The 19,969-nt window shown below is 38.0% G+C and overlaps 1 protein-coding gene across 1 annotated transcript in view; it reads right to left on the reverse strand.

The window, feature by feature from the left end:
* Positions 1 to 1,530: 1,530 nt before the first annotated feature.
* The window catches only part of CCDC57 (coiled-coil domain containing 57), a gene marked incomplete at its 5' end in the record, with an annotated part of 24,500 nt that continues 6,061 nt past the window's right edge, over positions 1,531 to 19,969 (reverse strand). The window contains 9 exon segments of the mRNA XM_029085750.1: positions 1,531 to 1,754; positions 9,127 to 9,340; positions 9,717 to 9,836; positions 13,933 to 14,069; positions 14,700 to 14,928; positions 15,898 to 15,995; positions 16,900 to 17,083; positions 18,782 to 18,916; positions 19,778 to 19,940. Coding sequence (XP_028941583.1) covers positions 1,531 to 1,754; positions 9,127 to 9,340; positions 9,717 to 9,836; positions 13,933 to 14,069; positions 14,700 to 14,928; positions 15,898 to 15,995; positions 16,900 to 17,083; positions 18,782 to 18,916; positions 19,778 to 19,940 — 1,504 coding nt within the window.

Consider the following 19,969-nt stretch of genomic DNA (forward strand, 5'->3'; position numbering starts at 1 on the left):
ACTTGTTAGAAACCACTATGTTTTGAGCTACAGAAAGAGCTCATTCAGGGCCTGGTTCAAGGGACTGCATCATGTTGTTCTGGCTCATGAACAATGTTAAATGTTTAATCCAATGACAGGATTTTCAAGTAATTAGATTTAGGAAGAAGCTCACAGTATCTCTGAGGCCTCATATTGACTTGGTAACACCTCAACAAAATTTACTGCAGATTTAGATTCTGATAATAGTATCATAGTACCTTTGCACTAAAGCAAAACATTTTCAGCACGGAGTAGAAAAATAATTATTCACATTCTCAAAATGATTACTACCACACTGTCAGATGCCAAAGAGAGCAGCTGTTTGCAGAGAGTACCAGGAAAGCATTTCTAAAAAGCAAAGCACTACAGAAAAAAAGTGCTCATGGGTATCTCTCTTCCTTCATTAATTCTGTTTAGATTTTAGCAGCAGCTGACAAATATTATTCACTTCAGTGATAACACTCACAGAATCCCGTAGGTTGGAAGGCACCTCTTGAAATCACCTAGTGCAATCCCTCTGCTGAAGGACTGTCAGCTAAAACATGTTGCCCAGGACCCTATCTAGTTGAGTTTTGAGTATCTCCACAGGCAAGACTCCATAACCTCTCTGGGCAATCTGTTCCAGTGCTTGACCATCCTCACAGTAAAAAAGTTTTTTCTTGTGTTTTTCATGTGTATATCCTTTACTTAAAGTTCATCACTGTAATAGCCCAAGACAGCTCAGCATTACTGGAAATGTTACAAAAATGAATGTTTCAATGTCCTGGCATGTTCATAACTATATAGATATCCCTCATTACATCACAACTCATTCAGGTTCTCTTTTAGTTTCATCTGTTGTAAGACTTATTTCTTACAATGCTTTTATACAATTCTAAGTTTTGCTAACGACCATGTTTTTCACTGCTTTAAACTCTATGCAATCTCTTGTTAAAGAAAAATATAACTGGTGTGATAACAGATGTTTAATTTTATGCCCTTTCATGCTGTCTGAACAAGTGGAAAGAGCTACAGAAGATGAGAAACAATACAGTTTCAGGTGTAATCTTTTCAAACCCATTTCTTTCCAGTAGAAAGATAGCTGCACAGGATTAACGGTTGCATTGTTAATTATAAGAAAACAAGTAGGTTGAGGCATCCCACTTCTAAGCTTAAATCACATCTACAGTTTCTCAACAAAATATTTGCTAAAGACCTGCAAGCCTTGCCTAAAGGCATAAGGCTTTACAGATGTATTAACTGGGCATTTCTAAACCAATGACGCAAGCATTATTTAACATATATAATTAAAATAAATCAGTATTAACAGTGAAGACTGTAATCTCATAATGTACAGATTAACCCTTTACTTTAAGGTTCACAGTATGAAGCAAGGTATTTGTTCTCTCTTCTGGCTGCAAATATCCCAACTTGACAATCGAAAATGAAGCCGATATTTACATCCGATTTACAAACGTCAAAGTAAGTTAATAGCAAGTGTGGACCTGGAACTTGCTGACAACAAAGGAATCAGTCTTTAATATTATAGTTGCGGATTTTTGCCATGTTAGAAGAGATTTTTGGTTTTATGGGACGAGCACAAGATAAATTCCTACATTTTAACTTCTGCTGAACTTCCAGCCTGGTTCCTCTGACTGTCAAATCTGCAGCCGGCATTTCAAGTTTATCCTTGGCTTTGATATTTTGCTGAGATTCCTCAGATTGCTCAGTTGAACGTATAACTTCAAACTCCACTGCTCAAAACATGAAAGAAAAATACTTTTTAGTTATATTTGTATTTAATTATGAGACTGGATAGTTGAAGAGAACTGGTTTACTCTTTTTCTCTAAATATACTGCTGCCATAGTGCCACATTGTCCAAGTCTTACATTGAGTGAGTTAACAGAACCATTTCTGTACATAAGAGGCACAGAATTGTCCATTAAGGCTTGCTACGCTGATGGTGTAATATATCAGCATCTCCTGCTCAATCTGTACCTGTTCATTCTCCATGAGCATCAGACTGCTTAAGAGAGGAGGAAGGAAGACAGCTGAATGGTTGGTGTAACTGTTCATGTTAAGCACTACCTATCTGTTCAGCTGTTTTTAAACATCACATTTTACAAGTCTACCCTTCTTTCCATTGTGAGAGAGCATCTGTATCAATCAAGGCAATACCAACACACCGGACAATACAATACGAAATCAGACCTACCTGTTCCCGTATTCCTACCTGTTCCCATATTGTAAAATGGTGATAAAGTAGTTGGCTGCAATAGTTTGATCTGTTTCAAGAAATCACCAGCAGCCAGAAATGCTGCAGCAAAATGTGTTTGGATATGCATGATCCAAAGGGCTCGAAGAAAATTCTGTGTGCTTGACAAAGCTGCACTTTTACCATTATCTTTTGGGGGTTTTTTTGTTGTTTTTTTTTTTTTTCATCTTCTCTCACAGAGGAAGGCATTTACTGTGGAAATATTTGTTTTCGTTGTCTAAAATATCTGTATGTACTAGAGAGGACTAATTTAAAAAGTAACACCTTTGGTTGGGAAGCAGGGAGTCCTAATGCCAATGGGGAGTCCATTCTGCAGCCTCTCATGTAATTCCCTGAAAACTAGTATCTCTAACTGAACTTTAGTCTTATCACAGGTTTCATCAGGTAAGATAAGTGGAACACAAGCACAGTATTCACAGTAAGCTTGGCTCCAGCCACTTACTCCTTATTTTTCAAGGCACTGAGATTTTAACTTTAAATTTTCTATGGAGAGCCAAAGCAGACAGCAGAAATAGTCATAATATACTTGCAATAACACACACTACAGCATTCTGTACTAATTCAATTTTTGAGCATGACAGGCTTCAGTCCCAGGTATCATTCCACCACAGGGCAAGAACAGGAGGTGCACAAACTGACGAAGGTAAAGTATTAGTAGGATGAGGTACATTTTCATAGTCAACAGAGCACGGTAGAAAGTCCAAACAAAATTCTACATGGAAGGAAATAAAAAAATATTCTTGAATTATGGAATGAATTAATCTATTGAGGGTTTATAGCTTTATGCAAAGCATGACACACTGGCTAGTGTCATAACATGACACTTTTCAAGATAATTTTCATGTTCAGGCTTAGCTTGAACCAGCTGTTCAATCATGCAAGCTCATGTGTGTGCAATCTCTGCACTGAGTCAGCTTGGTGGCATTTGTTATTGCAGGCGGCAAAACCTCAGCAGACTCTTGTGCTATTGATGCGAAATCATGTTGTTCAGCTTGCCACCTAGTGGTTACCTACAGATGTAGAAGAGATGAAAGAGGATGCCTGAGCCTATGGAAGACCTTTGGGTGTATTTTCCTGCCTGGAAAAAGGATTTTAATCATTATACTGCATTACCCTAGACCTCGACCATACCTGGCAGATAATAAAGCAGAATTTCACAACATCAACAGTTTAGTACAGTGTAGGCAGCAGTGTCTGAAAGGTACTGGATACAGCTTCAAAGATTATTTTGCTTGAACAGGAGCCACAGCAGAATGAGATTACCTTGTTTGTGGTCTAAATAACAGCAATGAGTAGATCCAGAAATAGCACACAATCAACACTGCTTACAGACATTCTGTTTTTTGAAATACTTCCTCAGTTTTGATGGGGGTCTTTTGTATTCAACCAAGGGGATGACTTTCAGAAATAATGTGGTAGACTCTAATCCTGTAGATTCAAATGTAAAGTAATCAAGCACCAGTGCATCACATGCATCCCTTCCTCTGAAATCTTCTGTATGCTTGTCTCTTGACATTAGCAGAGACACTACAGTTATAACTAGTAAAGGCTACTTGGTTAGGTGTTTGGAACAACAGCACAGAACACAAGCATTCTATCTGGATATTGTAAAGTTCTGGACTGTCAAAAATCCATGTTATGACATGACAGCAATTTAAAACTATGAAATTGCAAACTTTTAAGGTTAGTTCTACAAAATAGAAAAACATAAAAAAACCAATACCCCAGAATTAGAAATGCTATTTAAAGTGAAATATCCTAAGAGAACACTGAATAAGGACTTTCATATGTTACTGGGTCTGCTTGCGACTGTGGACATGTGTGAAGGACCTTGAATGAAATCAGCATGCCTATGCGCTGTGCAGTCAAACTTAAATACAGTAGCTTGACTTTCACAATCAATGAAAAAGCACACCTAATTTACAAGCCTGTAACTTACTTTCAGAAGTGACCTTGGCAACAAGAGCTAGTAAGATCATAGTTAAGAGTGTAAATTGCTTTTGAAAATGGACCTAAATGTTCAGTGTATTGAAACGCTTTACCTATCTTCTATTTCATGTGTATTAACTACAGTCAGAAATTAATATTCAGAGATTTTTTTTTTTTTCAGAACTAAAGACATACAGGTGCACATATTGTATGAGCAAACTGAAATTTCCTCAGACATAAAATTTCATTTAAGAAACGTGTGACTAGATATTTGTTTGTGGCTAACAGTGAAGGAACATCAAGAAGTTCCTATTCAGAAGAAGAACATTTAAGTGAAAAAAAAGTAACTAAAGGATTAGTTAATATTTGTGAAACATTTCAAAGATGAAGTTTTATGTAACACGGAAAATAAATCATGGGTCTTTCTCTGATTGGAGCCGGAATGAAGCCAGAACCAGAGCACTCTCTGTTGGTTAATATTTTACCAGATTCTTTTTCTGGCCAGCTTTTTACCCACATGGATTGCTCTTAGAACTGTCAGTGATGTCAAAGCTGTTGAAATTCTGTCTAGTGTGGAAACACTTAAGATAACTTTTGATCCATAAAGTGTAGAATTTCAGACCACAGAGCTTTGCAAGTCACAGTAACAATGGGAATTATAGTAAAAGAAACTCCCCTGTCCAAGTTCAAGTAGTAAACCAGAAAAGTTACTTTACTTCAAAGCAACTCAATCCTGTTCTTTGTTAGGCTACAATGTAAACTGAAATTAATACGCCCAGGACACAGTTCTGACTATCTGTGGAGGTGGGATTTCTTAAAATCTACAGTAGAACCAGCCACCACAACCAGAGCCCTCCTCTGGCATGGAAAATACAAAGTTTCATCTACCCCAAAAGCGTATAAAACAAGTGACTAGTGAGGACATTCTAAGTGCAGATATAGCTTGCCTTACGCTCTGATTTCCTCTGCACTGACCCCAGCCTCTTTTGACCCAAGGAGATACAGCTGATCAGGACCTTTTCACATGGTACCACAAAGCACCCTTCACAGTACAGGCTTCACTCTAAATGCAGTCTTACAGTCAAACTTTACAGGTGATGTTTGCCTGTCTTTCCAGAAAAAAACCCCAAACCCCAAACTAGTAAGTGGCTCCAATAGCAAGTAAAAACTTTACTAAGCTAAGTTACTTGAAGAAAAATAAATTCCAGTTTTCTAAATGTTTTACAAAGCTTCCCCTCCTCCTGCCTAACATTTATTCTAAGATAAAAAAAAGGCCCTATAGCACATAGGTGAATAGAGAAACCTTGCAGCATGTACAGAAGCTAATCACACGGTTGTACACATGATTTTCAGAGGAAGGCATACCACTCTTCTGACAAGCAACTTTCCTTTGAGGATGGTCTGCCATCAGTATTCAAGATGCATATGGTATGGATCACCAACCCACATCTCCCACCTGCTTTCAATCTCTGAGATAGGGCATTTAAAAAGGAAAGAAATACAGAAGTGTATTTCTTACTAGTACAGTCTATGTACATAACACTGATGTTTTTAATGTCATGGCTTGTACTTGTCTACTTCTGTAGCAGGGTCTTTTTCTTTCAATAATACAGAACAATAAAAACACCAGAACAAGGAACCTGTGTTCCTTCTAAATAATTTATTTCTGCTTATCTGCAGAATTAACATACAACTTATCAAATCCATCTCATCTCATTCCTACAGTACAAATTAAAAATCAGCAGGCAGAGTACGGAGAGAGAAAATTAAAGTATCTCATAGCCTTCTTACTTGCTTGAAAGCTTCCACCAGTTCTGAATTCAATGGTGAAATGAATAAGGTATATAACAGTCCACTTCAGTAATTCAGTGTTAACACATAGGCATAAACACTCCAAAACACATGAGTCACTGAATCTTGTCACATGCTGGAAATATGGCAAATTGGAGGGCTTACTTGACATGCCAACCATTTTAAGTCCCAATAGGTTATTTTGTACATGAAAAAAATTAATTAAGTTGTTAAACTGGTTCAGAAAATCATTTGCACACTACAATTGTTTCTATTTCACCAGAAATGCCCATAAAACACACCTAGTAGTGTGATAGATTTGTATAGAGTTGAACATGTAAAAGAAACGTTTGAATAAGCAAACTAACTTGCTTGCTTTGTTTCAAGTATTTTTTTCTTACTGAGCTTCCAAGTGTGTGTGTCACTTGAAACTGAAAGCCCAGTACCAAGTCACTCCTGTCTTAATGATGGTTCTACCCACTGTAACCATGTGTTTGATTAATGTATTAAATTCAAATGAGTGGTTATAAACAGGAAAGATTATTTTTTAAAATTAATTTTCCATAGCTCATGTATGAAAAATAATGCAAGCTTCTGCTAAAATTCAGATGCAGAACTCCTTGAAAATTTTGTATATTCTGCTCTGAGGTGACATTCTTCCAAAAACGAAAGATTTTGCTTTCACAATCTTGTTTTCTGAAATGCAGAATTCAGTCTAGTAGAATTAAGGATACCATTTGGATGGTTTCCTGGAGAAGAAAGCTAAGCAACATAAAAGAATATTTAAGTCATGTTCTTGTAATGCAGTATTTCAGGGCCTGCATGCTTGAGTAAGAAGCTCTGCTCAGGTGTTCTTAGGGTAAATCTGGATGCAGAGATTAAGTTAAGGTTGTTCTCAGGAAAATATCACCCCTTATTGATATTTCATTTGTTTCATGTTGGCAGTATCATCTTTCCCTTTCACTGTTCTCTAGATCTCAAAAAATCTACAGTAAGTTTTGCAATGGTGGCTGGAAATTTCTAGACGTTAAGAAACTGATGTCCTTGTAAGGCTGCCAGTAGTGTTGCATCATGCATACAGCAGCATGAAACTGCACGGCACTATCAGTAATGTTTCAAAGACATCCTTCTGCTTACCCTGTCAATATAGGCCTGACCTGAAATACTCTCCCTGTTTCAGTTCCAGCCCCACAAAAAAAAGCACATGAATCATGACTGTCAGCACTATGTCCATTCCAGACCTACAGTCTGTCATTGCAGATTACTTTGTCCCTGCAATGCACTGCTGTTGTGAATAAATACACTTATAATCCATTCTTCATTTTGAAAACCCTTTTAAGTATTTTTTTTCTTGTATGCTGCTAGAGATGATTCATTGCATCTATACACTGGTTTAAAAATAGATGCAATGTAGGTTGGAAAGGACCTCCGGGTGAAATGTCACAGTGCTTATCACTCCACACAACTTGTGTCCACTGTCTTTTTTTCCACTTGTGCACCTCTAAGAGTCTGGCTCTGTCTTCTCCAGAATCCTTCACTGGATAGTTAAAAAGCATGCAATCCGAACACACATTAACACTTTCTTTTCCACACTGAACAATCCAGCTCTCTAAACCTCTTCTCGTGTAACAAGTGTTCCAGCATCCTGGCCTTCTTAGTGGCTCTCCATTGGACTCTAGTTTTCAATCCTTTGTACCAGAGGGTTCAAGACTGGACACAGTACTCCAGATGTGGCCTCACAAGTACCAAACAGAGGGGAACAAATCACTGCCTGTAACCCACTGGTTGCATTCTTGCTCCCGCAGTCTGGTATGTGGTTAATGGCACACAAGTATCTATGTAATGGCAACAGGTCACTATTAATATAAAGCCCATTTGAAAAGGTTAAACGGCTGTCATATTACTCCACAGCTGCCATCAGATCTCAGGAATAATGATGATGATAAATATCAAAACCAAAAAACCCAGCAACCCACACAAGCCCCACAGCACTGTAAGAAATAATTTATTGAATGCTATGCCTCTTATTAAAAAATAAAAATCACCTTTACTTGGAACATTCTGGAGAAATGTTTGTCTGTCTATTTATAAAGACCTACAATCCTTTTGGGGAACATACACCACTACTAGCTATCTTTAAAGTTTTTCCAGTATTATAATTTAAGGCCATTACTTTTTGTCCCATCCACAGTGCGTGTTAGAAGAGTTTTCCAAAGTTTTGCCAGTGCAGGATTACTTCATGAACAGGCCAAGAGTTTGGGAGACATAACATTCATCTGCAATACACTGCTCAACATAATGGCTACCATTAAAAAGTTCCTTTACAATTTGCCTGTGAAGAGGCTACACTTCATTGCACATACCTTACAAATGGTGCTCCTGCTAAAATTTCCAAGAACGTGTGGTGCTTTTTGTAGAAGTATAACATTGATTAATGTTCAGTAGATGACCTAGGTTTTACTTTCTCCTCTCATCCTAACCCTGACACTGTCTGACATAGAAGGTCAGGATGCTGTCTCACATATAAGAATTTGTGTTTGCTTTTATTTCTTTATATTCCAACTTGTTGCACTGGACTAAAAAATTCCAGTGAATAACAATACCTAGGTACACTCTGTGCCCACAGCATATACCACTTTACACTCATTATCTCACTTTTGGCCTTTAGGTCTTACCACACTAAGTAGTACTGTACTGGCTATTAACCTGCCACAAAAATAATGATTAAGCAAAGATTTGCCAAATTACAATTTGATCTAACAGCCACCTGGCAATAGATGAAGCATGCAATTCTCAGACAAGACACTTTCATATCTCCTCCAGATAAGGTTTAGACTATGTCAAAACAGAAGGGTATTTGAATTTTCTAGGAGTAAAAGGGGAGAAGTATTTGCAACAATGGCATTAAAACCAGAGCGCTATATACACACTCCTCTTAATTCTTACTTCTGCTAGCAAAAGTGAAATTCCCTTCTAAGTAACTAAGTAGATCTTCAGATTCTGATTACAGGACTGTAACAAAAGTAGCAATCACGTAAAAAAATTAGTGGAAGGGGGCAGAATCCACTACTGTACTTCTGTTCTAGAAAAGCAAAATACTGTGACTACTTTACAAAGCATGCTTACTTACCTTGGTCAGTGTTCTTTTGAGAACTGAAAATCGAACGGCTTGATCCCGTTTCTAAAGTTTGCCAAATACCTTGGCAGAAATCATGCCCTCTAGATGAAGAAAACCGGACCTGCTGGGCTTGACTAGGACTCTGCCGGAGTGGAACAATCTTCATGGGTGTATCTGCCTTTTGTTGCTTTGGCCCATGATTTTCAATAGAGAAATCTAGCTGAACCTGTTCAAATTCAAACACAATCTTACAGAGGTATATACTTTTCACACCAAAGACATCTGAAAATTGGTTAAATCTTATAGTGGCATCTTGGTCTTGTAAAGCTTAGAAGGTTTCAGCAAGAGGCAAGACAAAATAAAATTATTATTTTTAATTTTGAAAGGTGGTACAAGAAGATTATTTAAAACTTTGTGAAAGTGATTGAGAAACCCTAGTTTATTAAGTGTTAAAAATTACTATTTTGTACAGGAACAATGCATAACTTAAAAAAAAACCCTATACATGTTTTTTTAAGTCTTCCAGGAGATGACTGTTGAGCAGCTGCAATTGAAATATCCAACTGAAGGCAAATCACATTGATGATAAAACTGCACTGTACCTCAGTGGATGGTAATTCTGTTTCTTCCTCACAGCTGCTTGGAGCTTCTTTCTTTAAGCTAGGGCAGGTAGTTAGAGAAGAGATCCTTGAGGGATGCTGTTGCTTTGCATACTGCAGCTCCTAATATAAAATATTACATTAATACAAATTACTCATGGTCTATACAAATAACACATTTAATAGCTCAGTTTGCTGTTACACTGCTAGAGTTAAAATAATCACTAATTTATTAAACAAAATTATGTTCCCTTCAGATAACAGGGCCAAACTACCCTCCTAATAAACCTCTTACTAGATCTGTTAAAAATCTACACGTCTTGCTGCTGTTAGTATGATCCTGCTTGCTACTGAAGTTTATATTGTTAGAGTCATTCTTCAATTTTGTCTTTTCCAACAATTAAATTACAGAAGAAAAACTCCCAAAGAATTCCTAAAAAACCTCATAAAATAAAGCAGCTAAGGAAATGTAATTTGTCAGCAACTAAAAAAACCTAATTATCCCACAAAGTTTCACCAACTTTTAACATGCAGCAATTAAAGTGAGATTTGATTAAAAGCAAAATACTTCAGCTCTGTCAAAGGAGACAAAAATAAACATCAACGTCTTTTGCTATATATTTAAGACTAAAGAAACAAAGCATGAGCCCATCATATAAAGTAACTGACACTGAAATTCCTGTAGGTATGATAGTAATAAATTCTCTCGGTTTTTGCTAAAGATTATGATCTTGAACACAGGAGCAAATGTAGCCTGGCTAGTAAGAGTGACGACCTAGAAGAAAAACTAGAATAGCGTGTTTGGAAGCTCAACCTGTAGCTCAGCTTCAGTGCAGAAGCTGAAGCCTCAGCAGTATGTTCTGGGTAATGAGCAGCCTGGAATGAGACTACTGAAGGCAAACAGCTTGGATATAAAAAGGGCAATCCTTCTTTCTAGTTTGGACAATTTCCAGCAGTAACAGAGATGATGCCAAAGGTTCCAGGGCTGGAAAGATCCTCAATGACAGCCACTTCAACCATGACCTCCAAGCAACCTGTGAGCTAAAGAGGTTGGACTACTACTCCTGCAGTTTAGCGCACCATCTGGAAACTCACAGTCAAATGCTACATCTCCAAGAGCCATGCATTTTTAAAATCTATTTATTCTTACACAAGCAAGAACAATCTTTAGTGATTCTAAAAAGAACATGGGAGATATGAGATGTCAGAAAAATAGCAAACACAGTACCTAGCTCATTAAAAAATAAGGCAGAAGACTGGGATGGATGGGCAATGAATATTCACTGGTCTCAACTTAGGAGCTAAGGTCTAAGACAAATTGTGAAACAAAGAAAAATTACAGAGGTGGAAAAGACAAAAAAAAGAAGTAAAAAAATGTGTCTCTGAATTGTGGCAATTTTGCCCAGATCTGAAAATCACTTTTACATGTTTAGTATAACCATTTAGGTAATACATTTCTGAACTCGATTCAAGCAGTGCACAGATGAAACAAGCAGGCTACAAAAGGTCTACTCAAATGCTTTCCTGGACACTAATCTCATTTGTAAAAATTACTCCTGGTGTTAACAGTTTAAGAGTTTAAGAAATAGTTAACTGAATAGGAAGTTCAAGTGAACAGAAGAAGCCAAGCTTGTGACTTGCAGTTACTAAGATGTTCACAAGCATCCTGAACAAATTTTATATCCACAATTACGCTGAGGCATTCCACAGTAAGCTCACCTGTTATCTGACCACTTTCCAGGCTTTCTGGACAGTTTAACAGCTGACTCACCTATTTCCTTCTGAAATTGCATAAGAGAGAGATCAGAATCATGCTCAGGACTGGAGAACAAGTCTTACAAGGAGCGGCTGAGGGAAGTGGGATTGTTTAGTCTGGAGAAGAGGAAGCTGAGGGGAGACCTTCTTGCTCCCTACAAATATCTGAAAGGAAGCTGTAGAGAGGTGGGAATTAGTCTCTTCTCCCAGGTAACAAGCGACAGAATGAGAGGAAATGTCCTCAAGTTGTGCCAGGGGAGGTTTAGATTGGATGTGAGGAAAAACTTCTTCACCAAAAGTGTAGTCAAGCATTGGAACAGCCTGCCCAGGGAGGTGGTGGAGTCACCTTCCCTGGTGGTATTTAAAAGATGAGTAGACAAGGTGCTTAGGGACATGGTTTAGAGGTGGAATTGGTAGTGTTTGGTTTATGGTTGGACTTGAAGAGCTTAGAGCATTAAACATAAGAGGAGAGGCTGGGGAAGCTGGCCTTGTTTAGGGTCCAGAAGACATAGGTCAGGAGTGATCTCTTCAACATGTATAAGCACCTGATGGGGATGGTGGGAGGAGGTAAAGACGACTGAGTCAGACTCTTCTCAGTGGTATACAGTGGAAGAATGAGAGGCAATGGGCAGAAAGTGAAGTATAGGACACTCTGCTTAAGCACAAGGGGGAAAAAAAAACCCCAAACACCAACCTTCTTTACTAGGAGGGTGATCAAACACTGGAACAAGTTGCCCACAGAGGTTCTCAGAGGAAGTATTTCTCCAACTGAACTTGGTTAATAATTCTACTGGAGTTTTATACCTCGGAGCAACAACCTCACCCTTTCTGAAATAACACTGTTTACTGCCCTCAAAACTACAATGACAATCAACTGCTCTGACTCAATCCTCACAGGAACAAATCTGCTGATCAATTAAGTAAAGTACATAGTGAAATCCTGACTGTTGAAGTCATTGGGATGTCTGCCACTAACTACTAGAGGAGCCAGGATTTATACATTTGTCTCTGTCATGAAAGCTGCAATTTAACTGTTAGAAGTTGTATTTTAATTACAAAATCTAAGATTTGAGTTAATGATATATCTTGCTTTTGTATATGGAAAATGTGCTATTACAATAATTTGGACAAGGGTGCTGTAAAATCCCACCGCTGTGGATATTTGGAAATATGCTCACTGATTAATCATTTTCAAGTTTATCTTAGAACATACTGCAAATCCTTCAAATGACCTATCTTATTTAAAACTAAGCTTTATGTAATTCAGGACTGCGTTTATGCTGCATTAACACAAGTGTTTCTGCAATTCCTGAGATGAAAATCATGTTATAAAAAGTTAATTTTGACGTCCCAATATAACTCTTTAAGTAAACAGAGTGACATCTAGCTGGCAGCCAGTCACTACTGGTGTTCCCCAGGGCTTGATTTTAGGGCCAGTTCTCTTCAATGTTTTCCTCAATGACTTGGACACAGGCGTTGAGTGCACACCAAGTAAGTTTGTCGATGATAGTAAATTAGGAGGACTCACTGATTCCTTTGAGGGTAGAGAGACCTTATAGAGACATCTCGATAGATTGGAGTCCTTGGCAATCACTGTGTGGAATTTAAAAAGCAAATGCTGGATTCTGCATCTGGGACAGTGTAATCCTGGATGTCTATATAGACTGGGGGACAAAAGGCTGGACCATAGCCCTGCAGAAAGGGATCTGGGGGTTTTGGTGGCCAAAAGGGCCAACTGTATCCAGGGATGCATTAGGCACAGCATAGCTAACCAGCCAAAATGAGTGATTGTCCCACTATACTCGGCACTGGTGTGGCCTCACCTAGAGTACTGTGTGCAGTTTTAGGCTTCACAATATCAGAAGGATATAGAAATATTAGAATGTGTCCATCGGACGGCAACAAAGATGGTGAAAGGACTAGAGGGCAAGACTTAGGAGGATATTTGGCTTGTTCAGCTTAGAAAAGAGGAGACTGAGAGATGACCTCATTGCTATCTACAACTTCCTCACTGAGGGGGAGCAGAGGGTAAGGTGCTGATCTTTTTGGAGTTCGGTGACAGGATGTGAGGGAATGGCTTAAAGCTGCATCGGGGGAAGTTCAGACTGGGTATGAGAAAGAAGTTCTTCCCTGAGAGGGTGGTAAAGCACTGGAACAAGCTCCCCACAGAGTGATCATGGCGTCAAGATTGTTGGTGTTCAAAAAGCATTTGGACAACGCTGTTGGATACATGGTTTAAATTCTAGGTTTCCCGGTGTGGAGTCAGGACGTGAAGATGCTCATGGGTCCCTTTCAGCCCAGGATATTCTGTGATTCTAAGAAATCTTCCAAGGTACTAAAGGAAGACGCAAGCTCAAGTTAGAATAAGACATTTAAATGCTGAAATTTAAGGGAAGTTATATTCATGGAATTAGAACTGGTTTAACTATTCATTTTCACTAGATTTCAGAGAGCATATAATTACCTGTGTTGTAAGCCTGTGCTGTAGACGCTTTAAAGCTGCTAGCTGACACTGTGTTCTTTTGACAAGCTCTCTTGGAAAAAGACTACCAGAGGCAATACAAACTGTGCAGCGCTTAGAGCTAACAGGATGCCAAAGTCCTATAAAGGAGATAAAATATGGATGGTTATTTTGTCATCAATATTACATTCCCAGCAAATGTTTGCCGTGGATATAAATGAACCACAGAACGCAGGCCTTCTCACTGCAGATAGATTCAGTGCTATGTGGAAATGAGCCTTGTGTTTTTTCATTTCATTCATTGCCGGAGCAACTGTTGCATGAAACTTAAATGTCCACAGTGACATCTTCTTATGTATTATATATACTCAATTCAAGTTTACTCTATATTAAGCTTATTCTGTTTTCCACTTTCACAAAGCATTAATTTTCAATTCAAGAGAGAACCTGCATCTTTTCTGCTCTTAAAAGAAGTCTTAATTCAATTTCCAGTTCCCACACTGACATCTAAGCACCAGAGTCCTTCATCTAAGGTGTTCATCAACAAAAATTTACTGCCTACAGACTCTCATTGTTCTATGTTAGTACCTCTTATTACAGGATAATCTTACTTGCAAGAATTAGCACTGCAGTCTCACATGAACTATGCAGATCAAGAATCAATCAGGTGCAGCACTTTGTTTTCATAGGAAAGCCTAGCTATCTCCAGCTCAAAGGGTTCCTGTTTTAGTCTAAATATATGTTAGCACTCTTCTGTAGAATAAATTTACCTTCCTTTAATACCATTCCGACTTCTGCCCTGAGTCTGTTTCCCATTTCAATCAGCTGCTGCTTCTCTTGGTTCAGAATTGAGATTTTCCTTGCTGCTTCCTTCAGTTTATTTTGCATTCCTTGTAGAGTGCAGCTGACACCATATTGAAGGCCAACACCAGGACCTACATCAGGTAACTGTTGTCCAAGATCTACCATCTTTTCTTCAAGAACTTTGGGTTTTGGCTCCTGAAAAAAAACCCGTAGTGCTTACAAATGAGTATTTTTAAAGTGTGGTCTGCAGGTTTAGAGATTTGTACAAACGTTAGAAGCCATTTGAAGAAAAAGTGTAAAGTTGAGGTCTCAAGCCCATTTCTGAGGGTCCATTTTCAAGATTTTCTTAGCAATATAGGGCAAATTAAACTGTGGAGCAAAACACAGCAACAGCCTGGAATGTTCCCACAAATATTGTTAATTGTAACTGTAAAATAATACACATAGGATAGACACTATAACTGCAAACTAGAGAGCAGTTAATTTTAAGATAAAAAGTTGAAAAAAACACACTTTATAGCAGACAGCAAGCTACCACAAACCCTTCTTTGTGTAATCATTGCGTACGTACACACAATTGGGGAAGATAATGACTTAAAATGTTGTTTTAAAGAGAAAGGCTGCAGAGTGAAAAGTAAAGACTCTACAATCAGTTTTGTCTCTGCACACTAATTGAGTCCGCTCGCACGTATACATTATGATAAAGTATTTACCCAAAAGATCCCATCCTTGTTTTTCTCTTCGAAGTCCAGCAGTGACACTATTTCATCTCTGTTCACCTTATCACAAAGCACATTACAAGTTTTTTGGTATTTAAAAAAAGGCTAAAATATGGATTTACAATGCAAAACCTGAAGAGGCGATGCACAATAGTTTAAGAACTTTCAAGTGGAAAAAAAAAAAATCAAGAAGGGCTTGAAAGATCAGGAGTGATGTGTACCAGGGAATGACTAGTCAGAACTTATTCCCCAAAAAGACTGACCATAACTTTGGCTGAAAAAATCATTGCTGGTTCTCATCTAACTTACACTCATTACTAACTGACCACACAAGCATACATTGCTTCAGTTTTCAATATTTATTCAAACAAAATTAATATGCTATATATTTAATTACACACACATGTGCATACAGATATTTTAGGTAGTTCAAGCCTCTTCATACCTTTTCTGTGTCTGGGTATACTATACCCAAGTTAGTTGAGCTGACTTTGATATTGCTCAAAGTGGTTCCAGCTGAAATTTTGTTTGTGCACAATGAACCTGAAAGAGGGGTAGAATATGAATGTATATGTACTTATCCAGAGTTTAGGTTTTCATAGCAACAGCTGCTTCAGAACTTTGTCTCACTAATATACATGTATACCACTACTTCAGTAGATATACTGTAAACAGAGCTGAAGAAATATAAAAAATAGTACAGTCTCACAATACGCAAACATCAGTCAGCTACAAAATACAGCAGTGACTAGACATGACATATTTAGAAGGGTCAGTCTGTGGGTAAGGAGAAGTTTTATTTCTTCCAATATTGCATTATTTGATCACTATAGGGAAACAGGGAATACTGAATCTAACAAGAATAATTAAGACATAGTAGCTTCTTTCAATCACAGCTGAAAAAAACATGACCAATAAATGGAAGTTAAACCTGAAAAAATATTCTTTTAGTTCCAGCATAAATGTGAGTCTGAACATATTGATATATATGGAAAAGTCAGGGAAAAGATCAGATGACTTTCCGGAAATAAGAAGTGCCCCTCCAAGTTAACTCTCAAATTGTCTTAAAAATTTCAGATTTAACATTATCATCTCCTTCAGTGATTGGATATAGTCTCCACACATTTTAAAAAGGGATTAAGAAATATTATTTTAGTTGAATGAAGTATTTCAGCCATAAAGAAAACTGAAATACATTTCGGAAAACTTACATTTATCAGCTGACCAAGATTATTGCTTCTTTAATAATACTAATAACAGTTTTGTAGTAATTTGTACTAAAGAAATTCTCAGAATCTCAGACCTCTGTCTGCTTGTGTACTGTGGAATCCTGAGAACCCCACAGTCACAATCTTCACACACCCGAGGGTTGAGTAGCCCTCATACATTGTGACCATGACCACTACACTTCCTTAACTGAATTTAGTTCTGTGGTGAGAGTTGTCACCTTGCTCTGCAAGCGGTCTGTTTTCTGTCAGAGGAAGAGAGGAAAATATCTGCTCATCAAGGCTCTCCATTTCTTTCCTCATTTGTGCAATAGCAGCCCGAAGGTTGGCATTCTCCTCCTGCAGCTTTTTTATTTTCAAGGTAGGAGTATCACTGCGCAGAGAACTATCATCATACTGACATATCTGTAAAATAAAAGTACAACACAGTAACGACGCTTCATTAATGAGCAACACATTCTCTCCATAACACCACACACAGAGATCCTAATACTTTCAATCCATGAACAGACTTGGGAGAGAAGAACCATAGGAAGAAAAGAAAGAGATCTGGTTATTCTGGGGATTTGCCAGGGAAAAAAGTGCTATGATGAGAACCTGAGATGGAGGAGAAGGCACAGATGGGGAGCAGGATGGCTACAGAGGTGGCTCTGTCTTATCACTGTTGTTCTTGGAAGTGTGCTATCTCTCTCTGTTCCATGCATAGGTAAACCATCTCCTTAAAGAACTTACTGGCTCAACAGCAGTCCCCTTTCTGACCTGCCAAATTCTTGAAAGTGTCATTGAAGATCATTTCTTCAAAAGAACATAAAGAGGCTGGACATCCTTTGCTAAAGTGGAAAAGAGTAACGAGTGTATGGATTACACCTAGACAATGTGGACAATGGACAACATCTAGAAAACCTCTAAGCACTTCCAATTCTAAAACAAGTAGCAATGTCTTCCTTTTGGGCATTAGTTACAGATAAGCTAACAGTGAACAATGTAAAAGGAACATTTGTCAGAAGTTTCTGCCTTCACAAGGGCCTTGAAGCCTGAGTTTTGGAATTATATGTGGTGGAAGTATGAAATGATAAGCAAGTGTCACTCTGTATTACAGAGTTCCAAAACTGAAAAGGCTGACAAAACCCAGGTTTTGTCACCCTCATGGAGTCTCAGACCGATCTGAAGAAAGGACCTGTATGCTGCAGGTACTGTACTAGTCTTGCCAACAACATTAACAGTTACAGTGGAAGACAACAGTGAATGTGAACAGTAAAAGAACTCCTTCCTAACTCTGATTCTCTTGGTATGTGAATGATCAGTTTGCAAATCAGTCCAGTTTGAAATGAAATTGTAGCAGTCTACTTTTGTCTAATTTAATATAATTTTTTTTTTCAGGAATTATCTTTCTGAATACACCACACTGCATTCAGAAAACGCTAGGCTTGCTTACCAATGCGCTTTTTCTCATCAGCAATCTCTGATAATACACTCTGAACTGCTCACTGTTGAGCATCTGTAGCTGCCCAGTAGGGTGCACTGCAGCACACTGTTTACTTTCATTCTTTTCCAAGAAAAGTTTCTACTCATAATGCATTATCCTTCAGCACGGCTTCAAATCAGTGTGACATTTGCAATTTTGACTGGCTTTTTAAAATATATGTATTTTAATAAATAGCAATGAAAGAAAAAGTAGTTTGTGATACTAAAATATAAGACATTATTTTAAACAGCTGGAAAATTAGCATTTTGAAGCATTGCTTTAAAATTCTAACTTTAAAACTTTAAAACCTGCCCTGAATTGCACCTAACAGAGCCTCAGGTACATTCCAGAAATTAATTCTTCCCATTCTGATGTGCCATGATGGTACAGTACACTGTCCTGTTTTGGAGCAACTATCTACATCCAGCTTGCTCCTTTTGCCAGTGAGTAATGGATAGGAGCCATAGTGAAGCCTGTGACACCTAATCTATCTGTATTCCAGGCTAGATGTGTCTATATTTTGAATTAAACATATGAAACAGATGAACTGCTTTCATGAAGTCCAGTGGAAACAAGCCTGGTAAAGTTGTCATCTCAGAATGAATTCATCCAAGTTAAAACATTAAGTCTTGTCTAACCCGTTTCTCCCCTTCAGGTAAAATACTGTGATTAAACAATGCTTGTATTATCTGTTTTCTTTTAACAGTCAAAGCAGAAAGAACAGTTTTCACTTCATGCAACCTGTAGTCTGTTTTTTGTAGCGGAGCTTCAACGAAGGAAGGAAGGAAGGGAGGGAAAACAGAGGATGTCATCATCTCAAGGACAAAGGAAATGGAAAAGATATATTAAATCACAGGACAGGGACTTAAAGTATATCCCTTTTGGCTCTGTCAAAAACTGTCTTCACAGAAAAATAATTTGCCTCCACCACTGTCTCATCTTCTGTATGTGAAATGGACAATGTTGATTTATCTTTCAGGTTTTCCTATGCTACACCTATTGATGCTTATGATTCACTTTGAGAAGACAATGGTAAAATAAAACATTAGAGTAAATGCCTGCATTCTAAACTTTGTAAACAAGTGTTTACCCTGTACCCATGAATTTACTAGGCAACTGGTCATTGAGAATTACTGTTAGCCCATTGTGTAATAGTCTCCAAACATGTATTTCACTTTTCAGAAACAGAAGCTTGTACACTTCAGAAAATATATCCCCCCCCCCCCCCCCCCCCCCCCCAAAATAATCTGAGTTTTCCAGGATCAATATCGTTCCCTTGACAGAATGCAAGCTGTGCTGTGATATGCAACTCTTTTGGCCTGGGACTGCTCTAAGAAATAGGGATCTTTCCTCTTCTGCTACAATGCCAAGAGAAAAGCAGTGGCATCTCTCAAGCTGACTTGACTTCATTACAAGGGAGAAAAGACCACTATTAGAGGTTGTCCATGAAAATTAATCTGGTCTCTGATCAAATATCTTTGATGAACTGCTGTGCACAACAGAGAATTACTGTTTTACAGATTTATCAAAGAAGACCAAAGTCATGCCTCCCCTGAGAAACACCATGATGGAAAAACTCCATAGTACTCTATGCAACAGATGGTTCCTAAACAGTGTTAATTTGAAATTCTCACTTGCTCTCTTGCTGAAGATAGGCTTTGTGTTAGATCCTCTGATTTCTGATACCAATTACTTTCAGCATTCTCACAGAGCTGCTGCCAGTCCAGTTCTGCTTGCATTTTACTCTGTTCCAGAATCCATTCTTGTTCAGCTGCCAGAGACAATTGTTGTTTATACCTATGATATACAGAGCAAAGTTGTTGCTT

This window comes from Antrostomus carolinensis, unplaced genomic scaffold, assembly GCF_000700745.2.
Source record: "Antrostomus carolinensis isolate BGI_N321 unplaced genomic scaffold, ASM70074v2 scaffold9717, whole genome shotgun sequence".
NCBI lineage: Eukaryota > Metazoa > Chordata > Aves > Caprimulgiformes > Caprimulgidae > Antrostomus > Antrostomus carolinensis.